General features: G+C 43.3%; 1 protein-coding gene and 1 non-coding gene across 2 annotated transcripts in view; one reads left to right on the top strand and one right to left on the bottom strand.

Moving 5' to 3' along the window:
- Window positions 1-23,023, bottom strand: part of LOC126278779 (seminal metalloprotease 1-like) — a 67,747-nt gene that overhangs the window by 29,536 nt on the left and 15,188 nt on the right. The window contains exon 2 of the mRNA XM_049979057.1: window positions 2,338-2,534. Coding sequence (XP_049835014.1) covers window positions 2,338-2,534 — 197 coding nt within the window. The remainder of the gene's footprint in view (window positions 1-2,337; window positions 2,535-23,023) is intronic.
- Window positions 13,239-13,312, top strand: Trnas-cga (transfer RNA serine (anticodon CGA)). The gene has a single exon. It is a non-coding gene; the product is annotated as a tRNA-Ser (tRNA).

Below are 23,023 nucleotides of genomic sequence, written 5' to 3'. Positions count from 1 at the left end.
AGACGCCTCACATTGAAAGAATTGCATCAGATCATACCGGACGTGTCAATGACAACTCTTTATGACGTTGTGACTGTCAAGTTAGGGTACAGGAAATTGTGCGCGCGCTGGGTTCCAAAACTGTTAACGGAAGAACACAAAAAGAAAAGGATGGGCTTTCCTCTCGACTTCCTCACACGCTATGCTGAAGCAGGTGATGATTTCCGTGATCACATTGTGACAGGTGACGAGACGTGGGCTTATCACCATACACCTGAATCCAAGCAACAATCAATGCAACGGCGCCATTCGAATTCACCAAAAGCCAAGAAATGCAAACCGTCGATTTCAGCGAAGAAAATCATGGCTTCCGTTTTTTGGGACAGACAAGGCATTATTCTGTTGGAATTTATGCCTCCTGAAACGACAATTAATGCTGCTGCATATTGCCCAGACTTTGAAACGTCTTCGAAGGGCAATTCAAAACAAACGCAGGGGAATGCTGACAAGTGGAGTCAGCTTGCTTCATAACAACGCTCGGCCTCACACAGCGCTCGTAACCAAAGAACTACTCAAACAATTCAAATGGGACGTACTGGACCATCCGACATACAGCCCGGATCTTGCGCCCACCGACTTCCATGTCTTCCGTTACCTGAAGCCACATCTAGGTGGAAAATCATTCCGCGACGATGCAGGGATCAAAGATGAAGTTGAAATGTGGTTCCGACAACAGGCGGCAACCTTCTATGACTGTGGGATACAAAAGCTTGTGCACCGACTTAACAAATGTTTGGATAATGGGGGTGATTATGTCGAAAAATAACAAATAATCGAGTTAATAAGATGTTACTGACGTTTTCTAAATACATGTTCTATTTAAGGACTGCGAGCCATTGTATCTTTACTTTCCGAAATGCCCTCGTATAAGGGCCAGAGATGGACCAACGCGCTATCGACTTGCTCTGTTTGTGAAGCTCTTTCTCTTGAAGGTTTATCTGAAATTTTAATCATCTGTTTGTCTGTGTGTGTACATGACATCTACTGGTTTCCATCCCATTCGGATAATTCCTTCGCGGTGCGTCGTTTTCTTTTTTGTCTTAAGAGTGTGTACTGGGGAAATGCAATCAGTCTAGAAAGGAGATTGTTTCCGGGACGCTCGTGCGACCCATCCTAGTACATTGATCAAGTGAGTGGACTTACAGCAAATAGGTCTAACAGGGCTACCGAACCAATGTGAAGAAGGGCAATACCGGATGCTGACACGTTTAGATTAGAGATTAGATTTACTTTCATTCCAATTGATCAGTAGTGAGGAGGTCCTCCAGGGTGTAGAACATGTCAGAAAAACAACAATACATGACAAATATTTACAACTCAAACAAATAAGCTAACGTACCATTCCACAGGTCCGAAGTGGCATGGTCATCATTTTTAATGAACGCTGTATGCAAGAATCATTGTACAAATACTAAAACACTGAATTTAAAATAAAAAAGTTTTTCATTTATTTCTAAAGTAATAAACGTGTAATACAATTACTAAATACTTATTTACAATGAACACATTACTGCACTGAAATTGTGCAGAAGTTATATTCTACTTATATATATATATATATAATACACAAATCAGTTCGTTCTACTGAGAAATTCATCAATGGAGTAGAAGGAGTTGGTCAGCAATAAATCCTTTAGGCTTCTCTTAAACTGAATTTCATTGGTTGTTAAGCTTTTTATGGTTGCCGGCAATTTATTGAAAATGTGTGTTCCTGAATAAATGCACACCTTTTTGTACAAGACTAAGTGACTTTAAATCCTTGTGAAGATTATTCTTATTTCTAGTACTGATTCCATGAATTGAGCTGTTGGTTTGAAAAAGTGATCTATTTTTAATGACAAATTTCATTTAGGAATAAATATATTGGGAAGCAGCAGATAGTATTCCTAGTTCCCTAAACAGGCTTCTGCAGGATGTTCTTGAGTTCACACCACATATAACTCTTACTGCACATTTTTGTGCCCAGAAAACTTTAGCTTGGCTTGATGAATTGCCCCAAAAAATAATCCCATATGACATTATGGAATGAAAGTAAGTATAGTACGCCAGCTTTTTTTATTTTTATATACCCTATGTCTGACACAATTCGCATTGCAAATACAGATTTGTTAAGACGCTTCAGCAGTTCTGTGGTGTGCTCCTCCCAGTTGAATTTATTATCAAGCTGTAATCCCAAGAATTTAACAGTGTCCAATTCTTCTATCCGCTTGTCATCGTATGTTAGGCATATACTCGTCGGACACCCCTTACAATTTCTGAACTGCGTGTAGTGACAAAGCAGCGGGCGAGGCGACTCACCCGCGGCCGGCGTTCCTCAGCAGCAGGTATGTGCGCTGCGTGGTGCGACGGCGGAAGCGGACGCACGTCTCCTTCTGCAGGTCTGCGATGGCCGCCTCCAGCGCCTTGCGCTGCGCCGCGGTGAACTCTGACGACACCTCGTAGTAGAGCGTCGCGTTCGGCCACAGCTGGCTGTCGTCTGCCACCAGGTTGCGCTCCTGCACAACAACGCCACAAAAACAGCCGTAGGAGATGTTCCAGTAGCGGCAGCAAGTAACGAGCACGCCGTACAAAAACAGGAGTAAAATACAGGGAACGGAGGCTATTTGCAACCTTGTATAGAAACAAGTCGGCAGTTACAAGAGGCGAGTGGCGCGAAAGGGAAGCAGTGGTCAAGAAGGGAGTGAGACAGGATTGTAGCCTATTTACGATGTTATTCAATCTGTACACTGATCAAGCAGTTAAGGAAACCAGAGATAAATTTGGAGTAGAAGTTAAAGTTCAGAGATAAGAAAGGAAACGTTGAGGTTTGTCAATGAAATTGTAGCTCAGTGAGGTGCCGGGGTGGAGAAGTGTTTGTACCTCTTTAATTCTGACGAATTTTGCATGAGAACGAGACATGCACTCGGCCCCCTTCTTACCTATCACCTAATTAATTATGCACACAACGCTAACGAAGGGAAAAGATGTTGGGCTCTGCTAGTTGGTAAAATAAGGAGTGCACACTCACAGTAATTTAATAAAAAATCATAATCTACTCAGAGAAAAAAGAGAACTTTATCATAATAAAGAACAGGAAACGGGATCTGCATATATCTACGAAATGATATGCGGCTTAAATTAACAAGGGTCATTCCAAAAGAAATGCACACTATTTTTGTAAAAATACAATTTTCATTCTGCATGTGTGAAAGTTTTACAGTGTGTAGATACATCCTTCCCCCTTGTTTTCAAACTTAGTTGAACCTGTGGCGCCGTCACAGCATGTCTTCAACATGGCTGCTACACTTGACGTTCGTCAGCAGCAGCATGCTGCCATTGAATTCCTGTGCTGTGTAAACGAAACAGTGGGAAACATCCACAAGAGGTTGGAAAGGTGTATGGAGATGCTGCTGTCGATCGCAGTACAGTTAGTCGGTGGGCAAGCAGGTTACGTGATGAAAGTGGGCACGGCAATTTTCAGGATTGCCCTCGCTGCGGCAGGCCTCGTACTGCACACACTCCAGACAACGTGCAGAGAGTTAACGAATTGGTGACTGCTGACAGACGCATCACAGTGCACGGATTGTCACGCTACGTTGGAATAGGGGAAGGAAGTGTTTGCAGAATACTGAAAGTGTTGGCGTTAAAAAAGGTTTGTGCCAGGTGGGTTCCCAGGATGTTGACAGTGGCTCACAAAGAAACAAGAAAAATGGTATGCAGCGAACTTTTGGAACAGTACGAGAATGTTGGAGATGAATTTCTTGGAAGAATTGTGACAGATGATGAAGAAACATGGCTCCATCATTTTTCACCAGAGACGAAGAGGCAATCAGTGGAGTGGCATCATGCAAATTCACCCAAGAAAAAAAAAATTCAAAAACACCTTCTGCTGGAAAAGTTATGGTTGCAGTGTTTTTCGATTCCGAAGGGCACTTGCTTGTGGACATCATGCCAAGTGGAACCACCATAAATTCTGATGCATATGTGACGACACTGAAGAAACTTCAAGCTCGACTGAGTCGTGTTCGACCACATCGGCAAAGCAGGATGTTTTGTCTTGCACGACAATGCACGGCCACATGTCAGTCAAAAAACCATAGAAGCGATCACAAAACTCGGGTGGACAACACTGAAACACCCGCCTTACAGTCCTGACCTGACTCCATGTGACTATCTCTTTGGGAAACTGAAAGACTCTCTTCGTGGAACAAGGTTTGAAGATGATGACTCCCTTGTGCACTCTGCCAAACAGTGGCTCCAGCAGGTTGGTCCAGAATTTTACCGTGCGGGTATACAGGCGCTGTTTCCAGGATGGCGTAAGGCGGTTAAGAGTATGGAAATTATGTGGAGAAATGAAAATTTTGTTCCCAAAGGATGTATCTACACACTGCAAACCTTTCAGACATGTAGAATAAAAGATGGATTTTTAAAAAAAAGGCATTTCTTTTGGAGTGACCCTCGGTCAATGAGATTTATTATACATCAGAACATAAAGGCACATGATTATCGACACAAACAGTAGGTTAAAGGATAGGGTATTCTGAACTATTATGCGAATAAGAGTTGGCTCGAGAACTAGGATTCCTACTCTCTGTGATACAATAACTTGACGATAATTAATCAAATATTACCCTCTCGACTATATTGCAGTATCGCGATTAGCAGTGAGAGCTCACATGGGATCACATGGAGAAATAAGCAAGGCGGACTTGTGGCAAAGCGAATGCGCGTGCTGCCGAGGACTTCCGTATACAATTGATAAGTCCTACAACGCCGGAGCCGCAAAATACTTCACCAGTCCCGAAATTTGTAGCAGGTCGTCGCTAGGCAGCTTTCTGATGATGTAGGCGCCGACTTCTGGTGTGCATCAACTCTGTTTCAACCCCTGCTGGCCTCGAAGGTTGTCCGAGAATTCTAAGTTCTTCCGAAAACGAGCGACCAAGTCGCAAGACTGTCCGACTCCGACGACGATCAGATCCCGCATCCACTGCGCCCGTGCAACGCAAGAGCAAAGCCAACAGTGCTCAACTCTCTACTCTCCTGGAAAACCGCGAATTAGCATTCCCCCACACTGTCTCAGAACATCATTCGCGCCAATAGCGACCGTTCCCTCCAATTTCGAGCAGGGCTTTATGACGTCAACTAGCCTCAGTTTAAGTTGACCAACCATGCCTCTGCTATTCAGCTGAGGGCACTGATTGGCTACGAAAACAACCTGCCTAGACCACTGGCCATCGGGCGCCAGACAGTCGCACCCAGCAGGGCACAGCCCACAAGTATTCTCAGAATCAAGAGGACAGTGCAGTCAGTCGGGGCCAGGACTGCGGCGACACTCAGACGTCTCGCAGGTCGTGTCGCCCTGCATACAATAGGCGAAACTCGACCAATGTCAGTCGTTCCGCCAAGCGCTTAAGCCCATAGAACGAACCCCTGAGAATTCGGGGAAGTGCAGCCCCCAACCGGAAATGCAGTGTGCCGCGTCCTCCGATGCTTGCCTGGCACAGGACACACAGGAAAGTAACCCAACAAGCATAGGAATCAAGTGAAAAGTATTTTTGAACTCTCAGTACAAATACTCTCATTACAATAACCTTATTCGGTCTGTTACTACCGTGCAATGACATAGAACATTAATAAAATTGATGAAAATGAGAGGCGATGTGCAAAAGAGGACATGGAACCTCTCAACTCTGCCAGAGACAACAATACTTTGAAGAGCAGTTGATCGGGATGGACAATGTCTTCAAAAGAGGACATAAGACGAACAACAAAAAAAGCAAGACAGGAATAAAGGAATGTCGTCGAATTAAATCAGATTATGCTAAGGGAATTAAATTAGGAAACGAGACACTTGAACCAGTAGTAAGGTTTTGCCATTTTGGCAGCAAAATAACTGTTGATACCGAAGTAGAGGATATAAAACATAGACTGGCAATGGCGTGAAAGGCGTTTCTGAAGAAAAGAAATTTGTTAACTTTGAATATAGACTTAACTGTTACGATTTTTTTTGTGAAGGTATTTATTTGGAGTGTAAGTATGTATGGGAGTGAAACAAGGACGTCAAACGGTTTAGACAAGAAGGAGCAGAAGATTTTGAAATGTGGTGCTACAGAAGAAAGCTGAAGATCATGTGGGTACATAGCGTAACAAATACGGAGATATTGAATGGATTTCCTTTACTTCATGTCTGCGGCCACAAATTTTTTGTTATCAGACTAGCGGTTCCGGTCTATAATGACCATCTTCAGATCTGTTTTATAAAAACGTCTCCTGATATACTGGAGTGGTAATGGCATCATCAAGTGTTAAGCAGAAAATCAGCACCAACATCGTCAAATATTTATAAATAACATTATGTACAAGACTCATCTTGTCAAGAGCACTACTGATGTTAAACGCAAAATCAGCACCAGCATCGTCAATTGTATATAAATAACAGCATATGCAAGAGTCATCTTGTCAGCAGCAGTGATAAGAAATTTGTGACTATAGACGTGAAGTAGAGGAAATTTATTCTATATCCTGGTCACTGTTCGATTCGCACCCATGCCATAACTTGTGAAAGATACTGACTGGAATTGAGGAGACAAGAGTTTTGTGGCACAACTTGACGAAAAGAAGTGATCGGTTGATAGGGCACATTCTGAGACTTGAAGGGATCACCATTATAGTACTGGAGGGAAGTGTGAGGGGGTAAAAATTGTAGAGGGAGTGAAAGAGGTGAGTACAGTAATCAGATTCAGAAGGGTGTAGGCTGCATATGTATATGGAGGTGAAGAGATTTGCACAGGGTAGAGTAGCATGGAGAGTTGCACACAGCAACAAAATCTCAGCCCAGGAGACATCTCACTAATACCGCCTAACAACTGGATACAAAATTACAGACAATGTCCCTAACATCGATTTGCTGCAGAATCCTCGAACGTATTCTCAGTCCGAACATGATAAATTTGCTGGAGACCAAGAAGCTTATGTCCACGAATCAGCACGGTTTTAGTATGCTTAGCCCGTGCGAAATTCAGCTTACTCTTTTCTCACATGATATACTGCGAACTTTGGATGAAGGGCAGCAGGCATAGTCGATATTACTGGAGTTCCGGAAAGAATTTGACGTCGTGTCCCATAGCAGAATGTTAACGAAGGTGCGAGCATATGCAGTAGGTTCACAAGTATGTGAGTAGCTTTAAGACTTTTTAAGCAGCAGAACCCAGTATGTTGTGCACGACGGCGAGTGTTCACCAGAGATAAGGTGTCGAAGTTGAGTGACTGTAGGAAGACACAAGATGACTTAGACAAAATTTATAGTTAATGTGAAGAACGGCAGCTAGCTCTAAATATAGGAAAATGTAAGTTAATGGGAATAAGTAGGAAAAACAGACTCGTAATATTCGGATACAGCGTTAGTAGAGTAGCGTCGTTTAAATTTTTGTGCGTAGCGTAGCGAAGCGATTTGAAATGGAACGAGCATGTGAGGATTGTGGTAGGGGGACGAATGACAGTCTTCGATTTATTGGGAGAATTTCAGGGAAGTGTGGTATGAATATAGGACACTAGTGCGACCCAGTCTTGAGTACTGCATCCGTATAAGATCAGATTAAAAGACGTCCAGGCAGATGTTATGGTGATGCTTCGCGAACTCAGATGGGTATCCCTAGAAGGAAGGCGACGTTCTTCTCGAGGAACACTATTGAGAAAATTTAGAGAACTGGCGTTCGACTGCAAAACGATTCTGCTGCTGCAAACATACATTTCGCGTAAAGAACATGAGGATAAGATCCGAGAAATTAGGGTTCATAGGGAGGCTTACGGACAGTCGCTTCTCCCTCGCTCTATCTGCGAGTGGAACAGGAAAGGAAATAACTAGTAGTGGTACAGCGTACATTCCGCCAGGCTCCGTACGGTATCTTGCGGAGTGTGAATGTAGATGTAGAAGTAAATAGTGCTCTCAGTTCGGCGAGATAGGGATTCTACAATTTTCTTCAGGTATGTCTTAGCGAAGATCTGCATGAAAGGGGGACTGAGAGTGCCTCTAATGACGTCATAATCTCGCATGCAACCCTAGCTGTTCGTCGTGCGATTTCCAGTGGTAAGTGGGCTGCTTCTGTGTTGGCAGCGCTGTGTAGCGCTTTGCATTGCATGTCTGACCTGGCTTTCTTTGTAAGAGACGCTGTGGTTGGACTCGTTGCGGGAAGTTTATTGCCAGTAGTGTTGGGCAGTTGGAAGTTAGTCGCCAGCAGTGATGGGAGTACTGTTGGGCAGTTGGAGGTGAGCAGCCAGCAGTAATGGATGTTAAATGTGAGAAGTTAGCAATGTTGGAGGGTAGAGGTCTGAAATGTTAGCGTAGACTAACGATCTGTACATGTTCGACTCGGAGATTGAATATTATTCGTGATTATATAACTTCGTAATAGATGTCAATGACCATTTATATTCGTGTCTCAACTGGATGTCACATTATTAAGGTAAAAAAAAAAACCAAATTATTTGGTTTGCAAGAAAAACTTTCCTTTGCTGACCACATGCCTATTAGTAGTTAGTGGCTTTAGTAGTTAGAATTTTTTATTTAGCTGGCAATATTGACGCTCGCTGTATTGCAGTAGTTCACGTAATGTAGATATTTGTGAGATAATTGCTTAATGAGATTTTTGGTTTTTGTTAGGATTTCTTTTTAGTCGGGGCCATTCTTTTGAATTAATTATTTCAAATCGGCTTATCTTTTTCTTTTTTTGAGCAGTCAGATTGCGTTGCGCTAGAATATTGTGGGTCTCAGTTATTGAGCAATTTAAGTACAGACTAATAAATGTAAATAAAGATGTTTCACAGTATGAACTTTTGCACAAACACGTAAACCGTCATGTATTCTGTTTTTCACACAAGTTACATTACACTGTATAGCAGTGGTTCCCAAAGTTATTTACCGTTAACCCCGAAAGTTTTCAGATGTCATCCAATACGCTGAATAATTAAACATTTAGAGCATAAAAATTAACACTTCTTTTTTTAAAGTGACAAATTATTTGTAATACGAGGGACATTCAATAAGTAATGAACTCTTGTTTCCTTCGACCAATTTAGGTTGAAATGTACGAAATTTGTTGAGGACTCCGTGGAATATTTCGTTTCAGACCCTATAGTTTCATGAAGTTCCGATAGATGGCGGCACTATACATACCTGCAAAATGGCGTCCGTAATGGAGGTGCGTTCCAAGCAGAGAGCTGTCATTAAGTTCCTTCTGGAGAAAAACCAGAGCATTTCAAGTATTCATAGGCGCTTGCAGAATGTCTATGGAGACCTAGCAGTGAACAAAAGCACAGCGAGTGGTCGTGTGAGGTGTGTCTGCTCATCCAACAAGGTCGCGCAAACATACCCATCTCACGTGAGCCGGTCGGCCGCACACTGCTGTGACTCCTGCAATGTTGGAACCTGCAGACACTCTAATTCGTGATGATCGACTGATCACTATCAAACACTTCGCTCCTCAGCTGGACTGTCTCTGTTGATAGTGGTGAACACTCGTCCACCTGTTGGTGGACATACAGGCCATCCGTTCAGCCCAAGGAAGGATGCCCCCTGCGGCAAGCAGTACGTGGATGATGAGGAAGTTATTGATGCATCAAGACGTTGGGTCCGACGCCGACCAGTAGAGTGGTACCACGTGGGCATACAGGCCTTCTTACTAAGATGGTGTAAGGGCTTCGTATCGAACGGAGATTATGTTGAAAAAGTAAGGTTTTGTAGGTAAAAGAGTGGCGAATAATGTGGTGTATCGGAATCCTGAATAAAACCATACTGCCTTTAGGAAAATTGTGTTGCATTACTTATTGAATGCCTATCTTAGATAATGTACAGACAATAGATAAACACGCTTTTTTATGTTTTTCACTAAATCAGGATACAATGGGGTGCCTAGTTTTGCTTATTTCTAACAATATTTTTTGTATTTGTTTATTGCACATCGTAAGTCACTTTATTTTGCATTGCTACCGTCGTGGAAGGTCTATTTTCACACTTTTAACTTCCGGGGAAAGGAATCTGGATTCTTAAAAAGTTCTTACGAGAATAATAGTAATCACAGACCTCTCACTAAATTAATGCCTATTCAGTTCAAAGAAAATCTATTTGTAGTGTGTTGCCTTCACGAGGTCCAAGAAATGTGCTTTAGCTCGAGTTTCACTACCTGAACAAAAAAAAAAAAAAAAAAAAAAAAAAAAAAAAAAAAAAAAAAAAAATAGGTTCAGGTGGCTCTGAGCAGTATGGTACTGGACATCTGAGGTCATCAGTCCCCTAGAACTTAGAACTACATAAACCTAACTAACCTAAGGACATCACACACATCCATGCCCGAGGCAGGATTCGAACCTGCGACCGTAGCGGTCGCGTGGCTCCAGACTGAAGCGCCTAGAACTGCTCGGCCACTTCGGCCGGCCACTATCTGAAAATATTCCCTCATTCATTGGAACCGGTCTTGGGACCAAGATAATTATTTACGCCCATTTTGTAACTCACATAAAAGAATTTGTATTAGAATTTATTACAGATCACGGGTGATAAATATTATCACTGGATGGACATCAAAAGAAATAAATGGAAGAGTAAAAATGGACTAGAGTGCTCTTGGGTAAGCTAAATAAGATTTCAAAACGAAGTTTTCAATGTGTATGAAACGAGACGTTTACAAACTGTTCGTATACCCACTTTTTACCCTTGGCAGTGAGGCATGGTCTTTTAACACGAACGCCATTCGAAATTTGAGGGGCCGGCCGTTGTGACCGAGCGGTTCTAGGCGCTTCAGTCCGGAACCACGCTGCTGCTACGGTCGCAGGTACGAATCCTACCTCGGGCATGGATGTGTGTGATGTCCTTAGGTTAGTTATGTTTATGTAGTTCTAAGTCTAGGGGACTGATGACCTCAGATCTTAAGTCCCATAGTGCTCAGAACCATTTGAATCATCTTTTTGAAATTTGAGAGTAGCTCAGCGACCAATGGAGAGATGCGTCTTGCAGGTTACATCTACATCTACATGGTTACTCTGCAATTCACACTTAGGTGCCGGCAGAGGGTTAATCGAACCAATTCGTACTACTTCTCTACCATTCCACTCTCGCATGGCGCGTGGGAAAAAGGAACACCTAGATCTTTCCGTTCGAGCTCTGATTTCTCTTATTTTATTAGAATGATCATTTCTCCCTAAGTAGGCGGGTGTCAACAAAATATTTTCGCATTCGGAAGAGAAAGTTGGCGACTGAAATTTTGTGAATAGATCTCGCCTCAAAGAAAATCGTCTTTGTTTCAGTGACTGCCACTCCAACTCGCGTATCATATCAGTGAAACTCTCACCCCTGTTGCGCGGTAACACGAAACGAGCTGCCCTTCTTGGCACTATTACAATGTCCTCCGTCAATCCTAGCTGGTAAGGATGCTACACCGTGCAGCAATATTCCAGCAGAGGACGGACAAGTGTAATGTAGGCTGTCTCTTTAGTGGGTTTGTCCCATCTTCTAAGTGTTCTGCCAACAAAGCGCAGTCTTTGTTTCGTCTTCCCCACGATGTAATCTATGTGGTATTTCCAATTTAAGTTGCTCGTAATTATTATTCATAGCTATTTAGTCGAATTGACAGCCCTTACTGGGACTGACAGGAATTGAAAGAAATGGATTAGGGAATAGACTAAAATGAAAGACATAAGTATTAAAGTGACAGTAAAAAGTGTAATGAAGTGAATATTAGCCAGAAAGATGGTTAACAGATGGCCAAAGGAAGTTCTTATCTGGATTCCAAGATATAACAGAAGACTGTAACGACAAACAAACGCCGGCCGCAGGCGCTACAGTCTGGAACCGCGCGACCGCTATGGTCGCAGGTTCGAATCCTTCCTCGGGCATGGATGTGTGTGATGTCCTTAGGTTAGCTAGGTTTAAGTAGTTCTAAGTTCTAGAGGACTGATGACCTCAGAAGTTAAGTCCCATAGTGCTCAGAGCCATTTCAACCATTTTGAACAAACTAGCGGAAGGTAGGCAGATGGCATTACGAGATACGAGGAACAACCGGAATTCGCATCACTGAATATCGCAATGTATGGAAATTTCTAGACGAGGCTTTATCCATCAGTGGACGACTGATGACACGAGGGGCGTTCAGCAAGTAATGCAACACTTTTTTCCTGAAAGCAAGTTGGTTTTATTTAGGATTGCAAATACATAATATTATTCCCCACTCTTTTGGCTTCCAAACTCTATTTTTCCCTTCTGCTTGGAACGCACCTCCGTTACAGACGCTATTTTGAAGGCTACGTATAATAGCGCCATTTCCTATCGGAACTTCATAAAACTACTGGGGATGAAGCGGGAATATTCCATGTCGTTCCGTAGCAAATTCTCCATTTTTTCAGCCGAAACTGGCCCAGAGCAAGTTGTGTTGCATTACTTATTGAACTACCCTCGTCAATTAAAGTTTATAATAATGATATTTTTTTAAATAGATAACGGTCACCAAATCTTCACAAAACCCTTTTTTTTTTACCCCTCATGAAGTTTCATTTTACCCTTCAGCAGGCAATTACCTCCAGGTTGGAAACCACTGCTATAGAGGAAATGAGAAGAGTGAATAAAAACTACAATCTTCAGCAATGTTACTTTAAACGCAACTTATCTTCAAAGTGATTACTTCCTTCATTTTCGAGCTTATGTGAAATATGCAGCCCTGGAGCTTGGTATAACGTCAAAAATACAGCTAATATATCACGTGGTACAGAAAAACAATGGTTCAGAAGGGGAAAATAGTAAGTAAAAATCACATCACTACAAAGGAGCATGCGTTTATTTTGAAAATCTAAGTTTTTTTCCATCTACTGTTGCTTACAGAGTGGTGGTTCTTTATTTGAGAATAATTTATTATTTGTCCACATATTATCCATATTTGTGACTTTTTTTGAATTGATTTCATCCATACCTTACCATAAGTACATGTCTCAAAAAACCGGGTATGATCATCTGCCATTTCCAAAAGTGCTTATACACTTCTCTGTGATTTGCACAGCATAGGAACAAAAGTCATCTGATAAAATATTTGAACTATTTTATATCCTTAACAATAATCTGAAATCCAGAATGAGATTTTCACTCTGCAGCGGAGTGTGCGCTGATATGAAACTTCCTGGCAGATTAAAACTGTGTGCCCGACCGAGACACGAACTCGGGACCTTTGCCTTTCGCGGGCAAGTGCTCGGTAGCTCAGTTGGTAGAGCACTTGCCCGCGAAAGGCAAAGGTCCCGAGTTCGAGTCTCGGTCGGGCACACAGTTTTAATCTGCCAGGAAGTTTCAATAATCTGAAATATTAAATCGCATGGTTGCTGGAAGATGCCTCTGCACAATGAGTAGGTAGAAGTTAATGCCCCGCGTGCAGTGAACTCACCACCACTAACAATATGTGCTGTACATTTATCGTACACTTTAATGAATTTAATAAACAATGCGATACGTAACCTCATCTGTAGAACAGTACACGTAAATCATTCCGAGAGGTTTCTTGCATGTTGATGAACGTACTCTAAATACCTAAAGTGCACTTGTCTATGAAGCGTTTTCTCATAAATCAACGTCAGGTACTTTATACAACAGCCCTTAAACAACACTTATTTTTAATACTCATTATTTTCAGTTTTTTCTAGCCTCTAATATCTACGAAACTGACACATTGTAATGTGCACCATGCATTTGTCTATAATGACCAAGTCTGCTGTCTAGAGGAGATGTCTGAAACTCGTCCGATAACAATTACTTACAGCCCACAAATGAGCTGAAAACATATTCAGTTACATAAATGATTCTTATTGTGGTATGCAGTAAATAAAAGAAATATATCCAATACAAAGTATTTGGTATTTAGATGAAAAACATAGATATACACAACTTTTCAGGTATTTTTAAGATTTAGACTTTACGCCACATAAACAAAACTACAAAACTATTCACGAACGTACACAAAGCCTATGGCACAGAGTTAAGGAAATACTGTTAATACAGTTGTACGTGCATACAGTGTCCAGCACAATATCTGTACATAATTTTTTCATGGAATTTACGTAAGATTTTCTTATTTAAGGTTTTTGTATACTTGCAATTAAGAGCTTCCTTACATGGTAACAACAGCTGAGACCAGGTGACATCTTACTTTGTTTGAAAGTAGACAGTGTTTTTAAGTTCCTTATGCTGTACGCAAGTTTGTTATAAAATACACATCCAGCTATTTCAGGACCTTTTTCACTCAACTTAAGTCTATTTATATACACTCTAGGACAAAAAAATTATATATATATATGAAACGACACACTACAAATGAAATCTGTAGATGTGATGTATATGTACAGACAAATAAATCTTTACAGATTCATAACATTGGATAATTTATTCAAGAGAATTCATGAATCGAACAAGTCAGTAACGCGATGACCAGCAAAGACGTGTCTCGAGATGCCCTGGACAGCGGTTGGAAACTAACCTGTCACGTATCATGCGGCCCGACAACCAAGAGTGATGTTGGGGGGTGCCATTTCATTTCGTAGCGTAGCCACTTTGGTTGCCATCAACAGGGGCCTTACAGCACGGCGGTGAGTCGATGATATTCTACGCCTCGTTTTGTTGCCCTTGATGGCAAGACATCCTGGAATTACATATCACCAATAAAATGTCCACCCGCACACGACGAGAGTTGTCTTCGCGCTTGCCCAAACCTACCTTGGCCAGCAAGGTAACTGACAGAACCACAGGCACATAGACACAGGCAACAGAGCATGCACAATGTCGGCACTAGTACAGTGTATATCCACCTTTCGCAGCAATGCAGGCTGCTATTCTCCCATGGAGACGATCGTAGAGATGCTGGATGTAGTCCTGTGGAACGGCTTGCCATGCCATTTCCACCTGGCGCCTTAGTTGGACCAGCGTTCGTGCTGGACGTGCAGACCGCGTGAGACGACGCTTCATCCAGTCCCAAACATGCTCAATGGGGGACAGATCCGGAGATCTTGCTGGCCAGGGTAGTTGACTTACACCTTCTAGAGCACGTTGGGTGGCACGGGATACATGCGGACATGCATTATCCTGTTCGAACAGCAAGTTCCCTTGCCGGTCTAGGAATGGTAGAACGATGGGTTCGATGACGGTTTGGATGTACCGTGCACTATTCAGTGTCCCCTCGACGATCACCAGAGGTGTACGGCCAGTGTAGGAGATCGCTCCCCACACCATGATGCCGGGTGTTGGCCCTGTGTGCCTCGGTCGTATGCAGTCCTGATTGTGGCGCTCACCTGCACGGCGCCAAACACGCATACGACCATCATTGGCAGCAAGGCAGAAGCGACTCATATCGCTGAAGACGACACGTCTCCATTCGTCCCTCCATCGACGCCTGTCGCGACACCACTGGAGGCGGGCTGCACGATGTTGGGGCGTGAGCGGAAGACGGCCTAACGGTGTGAGGGTTCCGTAGCCGAGCTTCATGGAGACGGTTGCGAATGGTCCTCGCCGATACCCCAGGAGCAACAGTGTCCCTAATTTGCTGGGAAGTGGCGGTGCGGTCCCCTACGGCACTGCGTAGGATCCTACGGTCTTGGCGTGCATCCGTGCGTCGCTGCGGTCCGGTCTCAGGTCGACGGGCACGTGCACCTTCCGCCGACCACTGGCGACAACATCGATGTACTGTGGAGACCTCACGCCCCACGTGTTGAGCAATTCGGCGGTGCGTCCACCCGGCCTCCTGCATATCCACTATACGCCCTCGCTCAAAGTCCGTCAACTGCACATACCGTTCACGTCCACGCTGTCGCGGCATGCTACCAGTGTTAAAGACTGCGATGGAGCTCCGTATGCCACGGCAAACTGGCTGACACTGACGGCGGCGGTGCACAAATGCTGCGCAGCTAGCGCCATTCGACGGCCAACACCGCGGTTCCTGGTGTGTCCGCTGTGCCGTGCGTGTGATCATTGCTTGTACAGCCCTCTCGCAGTGTCCGGAGCAAGTATGGTGGATCTGACACACCGGTGTCAATGTGTTCTTTTTTCCATTTCCAGGAGTGTATTTTCTTTCTTTGTGTGTGAGGAATGCTTCCAGAAAGTTTGGCCGTACCTTTTTGTAACACCCTGTATACATTATATTCGTCTTTCTTGGTGCTGGATATCTTCTATGGTACCAGAGCTCCTTCTTATCTTTATTCTGAACTCTATATTTGCTGTACATGATACATGCCCTTCCATGAATGGCAAGGATCACTACAAGCTTCCTCAGATAATTCCATGTAACAGGCTCCACATATACACTACTCCCCTGCCGTGACGTACGTCATCGACTGACAGCCTGATACTAGTTCTACACCGTCCACAGCACTCCAAAGAAGCAACCAATGTGTTCATTCGTAAGCTTAGTTTTCTTCATCCGTGGTTCGTCAGTTCAAGATATTTAACGTGTTTTGATATTACAGTACAGGAACAAAAAAGACACAATTCATATTGACTGATGAGCCAAAACATTATGACCAACTCTCACCGCGAGGATGAATGCCGTCTGGTGGCTTTGCGAACGCAACACGTAATGAAAGCATACATCGAAGAGATAAAAGTCATGGGATAGCGATATGCAGACATACAGATAGCGATAGTATCGTGTGCACAAGGTATTAAAGGGGAAAGTGCATTGGTGGAGCTGTCATTTGCACTCAGATGATTTATAGTTTAAAGTTTCTGATGTGATTGTGGCCGAACGACAGGATTTAACAGACTTTGAACGCTGAAAGGTAGTTGGAGCTACACTTCTGCAAATTGAAATAAGAACACCGTGAATTCATTGTCCCAGGAAGGGGAAACTTTATTGACACATTCCTGGGGTCATATACATCACATGATCACACTGACAGAACCACAGGCACATAGACACAGGCAACAGAGCATGCACAATGTCGGCACTAGAACAGTGTATATCCACCTTTCGCAGCAATGCAGGGTGCTATTCTCCCATTGAGAAGATCGTAGAGATGCTGGATGTAGTCCTGTGGAACGGCTTGCCATGCCATTTCCACCTGGCGCCTCAGTTGAACCAGCGTTCGTGCTGGACGTGCAGACCGCGTGAGACGACGCTTCATCCAGTCCCAAACATGCTCAATGGGGGACAGATCCGGAGATCTTGCTGGCCAGGGCAGTTGACGTACACCTTCCAGGTTGTGTGGCACGGGATACATGCGGACGTGCATTGTCCTGTTGGAACAGTAAGTTCCCTTGCCGGTCTAGGAATGGTAGAACGATGGGTTCGATGACGGTTTGGATGTACCGTGCACTATTCAGTGTCCCCTCGACGATCACCAGAGGTGTACGGCTAGTGTAGGAGATCGCTCCCCACACCATGATGCCGGGTGTTGGCCCTGTGTGCCTCGGTCGTATGCAGTCCTGATTGTGGCGCTCACCTGCACGGCGCCAAACACGCATACGACCATCATTGGCACCAAGGCAGAAGCGACTCTCATCGCTGAAGACGACACGTCTCCATTCGTCCCTCCATTGACGCCTGTCGCGACACCACTGGAGGCGGGCTGCACGATGTTGGGGCGTGAGCGGAAGACGGCCTAACGGGGTGCGGGACCGTAGCCCAGCTTCATGGAGACGGTTGCGAATGGTTCTCGCCGATACCCCAGGAGCAACAGTGTCCCTAATTTGCTGGGAAGTGGCGGTTCGGTCCCCTACGGCACTGCGTAGGATCCTACGGTCTTGGCGTGCATCCGTGCGTCGCTGCGGTCCGGTCCCAGGTCGACGTGCACTTGCACCTTCCGCCGACCACTGGCGACAACATCGATGTACTGTGGAGACCTCACGCCCCACGTGTTGAGCAATTCGGCGGTACGTCCACCCGGCCTCCCGCATGCCCACTATACGCCCTCGCTCAAAGTCCGTCAACTGCACATACGGTTCACGTCCACGCTGTCGCGGCATGCTACCAGTGTTAAAGACTGCGATGGAGCTCCGTATGCCACGGCAAACTGGCTGACACTGACGGCGGCGGTGCACAAATGCTGCGCAGCTAGCGCCATTCGACGGCCAATACCGCGGTTCCTGGTGTGTCCGCTGTGCCGTGCGTGTGATCATTGCTTGTACAGCCCTCTCGCAGTGTCCGGAGCAAGTATGGTGGGTCTGACACACCGGTATCAATGTGTTCTTTTTTCCATTTCCAGGAGTGTAGATATATGGGATACTCCATTTCGGAAATCGTTAGGGAATTCAATATTCCGAGATCCGCAGTGTCCAGAGCGTGCCTAGAATACCAGGTAATACCTCTCACCACGGACAACGCAGTGGCCGACGGCCTTCACTGAACGACTGAGAGCAGCGGCGTTTCCGTTGAGCTGTCAGTGTTAACAGACAAGGAACACTGCGTGAAATTCAGAAATCAATGTGGCACATACGACGAACGTACCCCTTAGGGCTATGGCAGCAGATGGCCGACGCGAGTGCCTTTGCTAACAGCACGACGTCGACTGTAGCGCCTCTCCAGTGCCCGTGAGTGTATTGGTTGTGCCCTAGACGAGCGGGAAACCGTGGATTGGTCAGAAGGCTCCCCATTTCAGTTGATAACAGCTGACGGTAGGGTTCGAGTGTGGCGCAGACCCTACGAAGCCATGGACTCAAGTTGTCAACAAGGCACTGTGCAGGCTGCTGGTGGCTCCATAATGATGTGGGCTGTCTTTACACTGGAATGGACTGGGTTTTCTGGTCCAACTGGACCAGTCCTTGACTGCAAATGGTTATGTTCGGCTGCTTGGAGATCGTTTGCAGCCATTCATAGAATTCAGGTTCCCAAAAAACAATGTCATGTTACTGGGCCGCATTTGTTCTCGATTGGTTTGAAGAACATTCTGTACAATTCGACCGAATGATTTTGCCACCCAGATGGCCTGACCTGAATCACTTCGCACATTTATGGGACATAATCGAAAAATTATTTCGTGCACGAAATCTTACACCGACAACACTTGAGTAGTTATGGACGGCTCATGGCTCAATATTTCTGCAGGGAACTTCCATCGACTTACTGAGTCCTTGCAAAGTCGAGTTGATGCACTAAGCCTGGCGAAAAGTGGTCTGTCACGCTATTGGGAGTTATCCCATGACTTTCTTCACTTCATTGTGTATGTGAGGGCAGGAACGAATGGGAAGTGTTCCTAGCGGTCATAAGGGCTGCAAATGGGGCAGTACAGTGACAAAAGAGTTTTTGGGAAGGTACAGGTTTTTACGGTCTTGCACCTGGGAACGAGCATCTCGGAAATGCCAAAGTTGGTCGGCAGCTTGGATACTACTGTCGTCAACATCTATGTAAAGTGGTTGAGAAATGGTGAAACCACGAGTATGCGACAGGTCGTTGTACGTTGTTGCAATTTTGCCCACATTACTTTTTATGTTACTCCCAGTCGCAATCAATCAGACAAGAACATTCGGTAGCAGAAAAGTAGGAACAGAGGACCGTGCACTGAACTGTATAGCAGATGGTTTCACAGCGTAGGAACGCGCCTGCTACTGGTGGCTGAACCATGCTGGAGTACCGTATGGACAACTGGGAACCACATATGGAGTGTGGCGCGAAACAGTACAATGTTGTAAGCTAATCTTTATGATTTGAACATTGATATGCTCCTCCGACCATACCGTTAACATATTTGCACTGATAAAAAGTTTATAATAATTTTACGCACTCAGTAAATGAAGAAAAAACGTAAATTAGAAAAATATTTTAACTTATTCGTTATTGGTGGAGGGGGATGGATCAATCAGAAGATTGCAGTGAGGAAGCAGGCAGGAAACTGTTACTGTAACTCTTACTGTAAGTCTTCTACCACGTACGAGCGGGCCAACATGCGTCAGGACGGTAAAGTGCAATACGGTGCCGATAATTATTCGTCGCAATAAACAGCGCCTCGGAAAACGTTTGTAACAGCTCACTTGAAGTTTTGTGTCACGTACGAGCACTGTAACTGGCGCTTGGACGATACAGTGTAACGAGTTATCCAAAATCATTTGTCGTGTTGAACAGTGCGTTGGTGAATGGCCGTTTTGAACATCTTGTAATAAGACCGTGTCTCATTGCCGTGCTCTGAATATAGTTAGCTGCCTTGGATTTCGATTTAATGAATGAACATTATCAGGTTCTTACTTGCGTTTCTTGATTACCTCCAAACTTAAATGAATACAAATCAAGTTGCTTAAAATGTTTTTATAACTTCATTTCGTAGCACTGGGTTTTCTCCCACATTTTATTGTTTGTACGTCGGCTGCTGCGACTATAGGGAGAAGAACACAATACAGACGAGATTTACGACTTTAGAAGACGCGAGGTAAGCAAAATCGCATTTTATGAAGCTCACCGTGTAACGGATGTATAGGCGACCATTATAATAATAAACAACCGTCCCCAATTCTCTCTCACAGTCTCTTTTGTTTTACGTTGCACTTGGCGTCCCTAACTGGGGAAACGTTCAACAGACTGTGCTTAATCGGTGTGTCAGGAAGCGTGAATGGTCAGTGGACACAGTGTGAACTTCGCAAAATAGGGATTAGACAGTGATTAAAACGGAGAAATCTTAAATCAGTGCATAAAAAACTGTGATTTTGAATAGTAGCAGGAAACATTTTTTGAACTCTGATTGTATGAATGGTGATGATTGAGCAAGTTATTTTCACCGTTATTAAGTGTTGACGATAAATGAACGGGCAGATAGTTCAGGAAATGACTGATGAACTGAAGCTGATACTTAGAAATAAGGCACGTTAGAACTGTTGTGATAGAACAATTGGCAGTGCAAAGGGAACTGGACAAGTAAAGATGTGGACATCGGACGGCGAGAACATTTGGAGTACCGCGACGACGAACGAGTCATACAGGCGGCTAACAAAGCAGATCTACAGCGGCATCATTGTTTTCGAACACACCAGGCCAAACTGCTTGACGGCAAGGAGGTGCCGCTTTTTAGAAATATTAACTTAGAAATTTTGTAATTTTAAATTTTTGTACATTGTGAATCAGTAATAGAGTAAAATGGCTTCATCTATTGAAAATATGGATAACGCACCAATCACTCAATTGAATGTTGGTAGTAATGAAGAGAATAATGATGAATTAGATAATGTTAATGTGGGTAATGAGATCACTAGCCAGGCAGATATTCGTAGTTCTGAAAACAGTATTAATGAATTTATCAATAATGATGATAGTAATTTTCTACCATTGAGTAAATCTCAGGATGTAGCATATCATGACACTGTTGGAATAAATTAGGAACAGTGTAAGTCAGGTTGACGCAACAGAATTACCAAATTATCAAGCAGTGATGATGAGGTTAGCGTTGGAACACCAGAAGAACGTGGTCTTGAGAATATTATGCATGCACTAAGACAGACGTCAAAGGCAAATTATAGGAATAATATAAGGCTGACTAAAAGAATTAGTAATATTCGTGAGTCTAATAAAATTTTGAGTAGGAAAATTGACCAAACTAATAATTAATCAAAACAAACTAATGAGAACTTTACCAAGGAAATTAGATAGACTAGTGAGTTATGGAAAACTAGAAAGGATCTATCAAAGAAAATTGATGAGCAAGTTGATCTGCTGACCAAATATTGTGAAGAATTAAAAAGGAAGTTAGGGTCGAATTATCTAAATTTAAGGGTGAAACGATAGGTATGGAGGAAATGCTTAGCACAGAAAATCAAAAGACAAACACCAGAATTGATCAGCTGAACAGTTCATTTGAAGAAACGATAGGGAAATTGTCAGAAAGGATTATTGCAATGAAAATAAAATCAAAAAACATCATGCTCAAATTAGTGAGCTAACGGCTAGAGTTGATCAGTTAACGACAAAGGCAGATAATACTGCTCAGTATTGACATAACAGCATAATATCCTTCAATGCCAAATAAATAAAACAGTAGGTGACAACACCCATTAAGTAAAACGGGAAGCGGTAGACAAACAAATTAAACTTGTGTCGGATTGGAATGCCACTGAAATATCATGTAGTCAATACTGTAGTCCATTGGTATTGGTGTTAAAGAAAGGTAGATTTGTAAGAATAACCACGGATGTGAGAGCAATAAATAAAGTTATTATTCCACAAATGGATAGACCAGAAATATTAAAGGTGCTGCTTCAAAAGTTTAATAATATTCAGATTTTAGCAAGTACCGATCTGACGGCCAGCTTCTAGTAGATATCACTGGTGAAAAATGTAGTAACTATGCTATTTGTGTTTTCGTGGATCGGTGTTATCATGTTAATGTTGTGTCCTTTGGGCTAAATATTTGTGTATCAGCATTTATCAGGATGTTAGATGGTGTATTGGGAGAGGTATTACTATTGAAGGCGACACATTATGTTGATGCTGCACTGACTCTGGCAAGTAGTTGGAAACAACACAATGAAGTTTTGGATCAGGTGTTGAGTAACTTTTCTGATAATATCAAAGTTAATATTAAAAAAATCTGTATTTCGACGAACAGAAATTAAAGTTTTGGGACATATCATTTCAACAGATGGTATTAGGCCAAATCCTGAAAAGATACAAGCGATATAGGAGGCACCAGAAACCAGAAAAGAAAAATAGGTTAAAGCTTTTCTTGGATTATGTAATCTTTATAGAAGGTCTGCAAATAATAAGGCATGAATGCACAGGTATTGTTGGAATTAACTAGAAAATGTACCTTTTGGATCTGGACAGTGCAATGTAAACAGGAATTTTTCAAAATTAAGGAAAGCTCATTTACCTTTCTGTAAAGACATGTACATTGCTACATACAGTTAAGAATATGGAATTTCAGGCAGAACATTTCAAGCCATAAACACCTCAGATGGATACGAATGAAATACAGTTAGTTTTATGAGTAAAATAATGAATAAATGGGAAAGGCAATGTTCTGTTATAGAAAAATGGGCTTTAGGCATTGCGTCGACATTTGATAAATTTAGAGATTA

Source organism: Schistocerca gregaria, chromosome 1 (genome assembly GCF_023897955.1).
Source record: "Schistocerca gregaria isolate iqSchGreg1 chromosome 1, iqSchGreg1.2, whole genome shotgun sequence".
Lineage (NCBI taxonomy): Eukaryota > Metazoa > Arthropoda > Insecta > Orthoptera > Acrididae > Schistocerca > Schistocerca gregaria.
The sequence above is the reverse complement of the archived record's forward strand: the minus strand, read 5'-3'. Positions and strand labels throughout refer to the sequence as shown.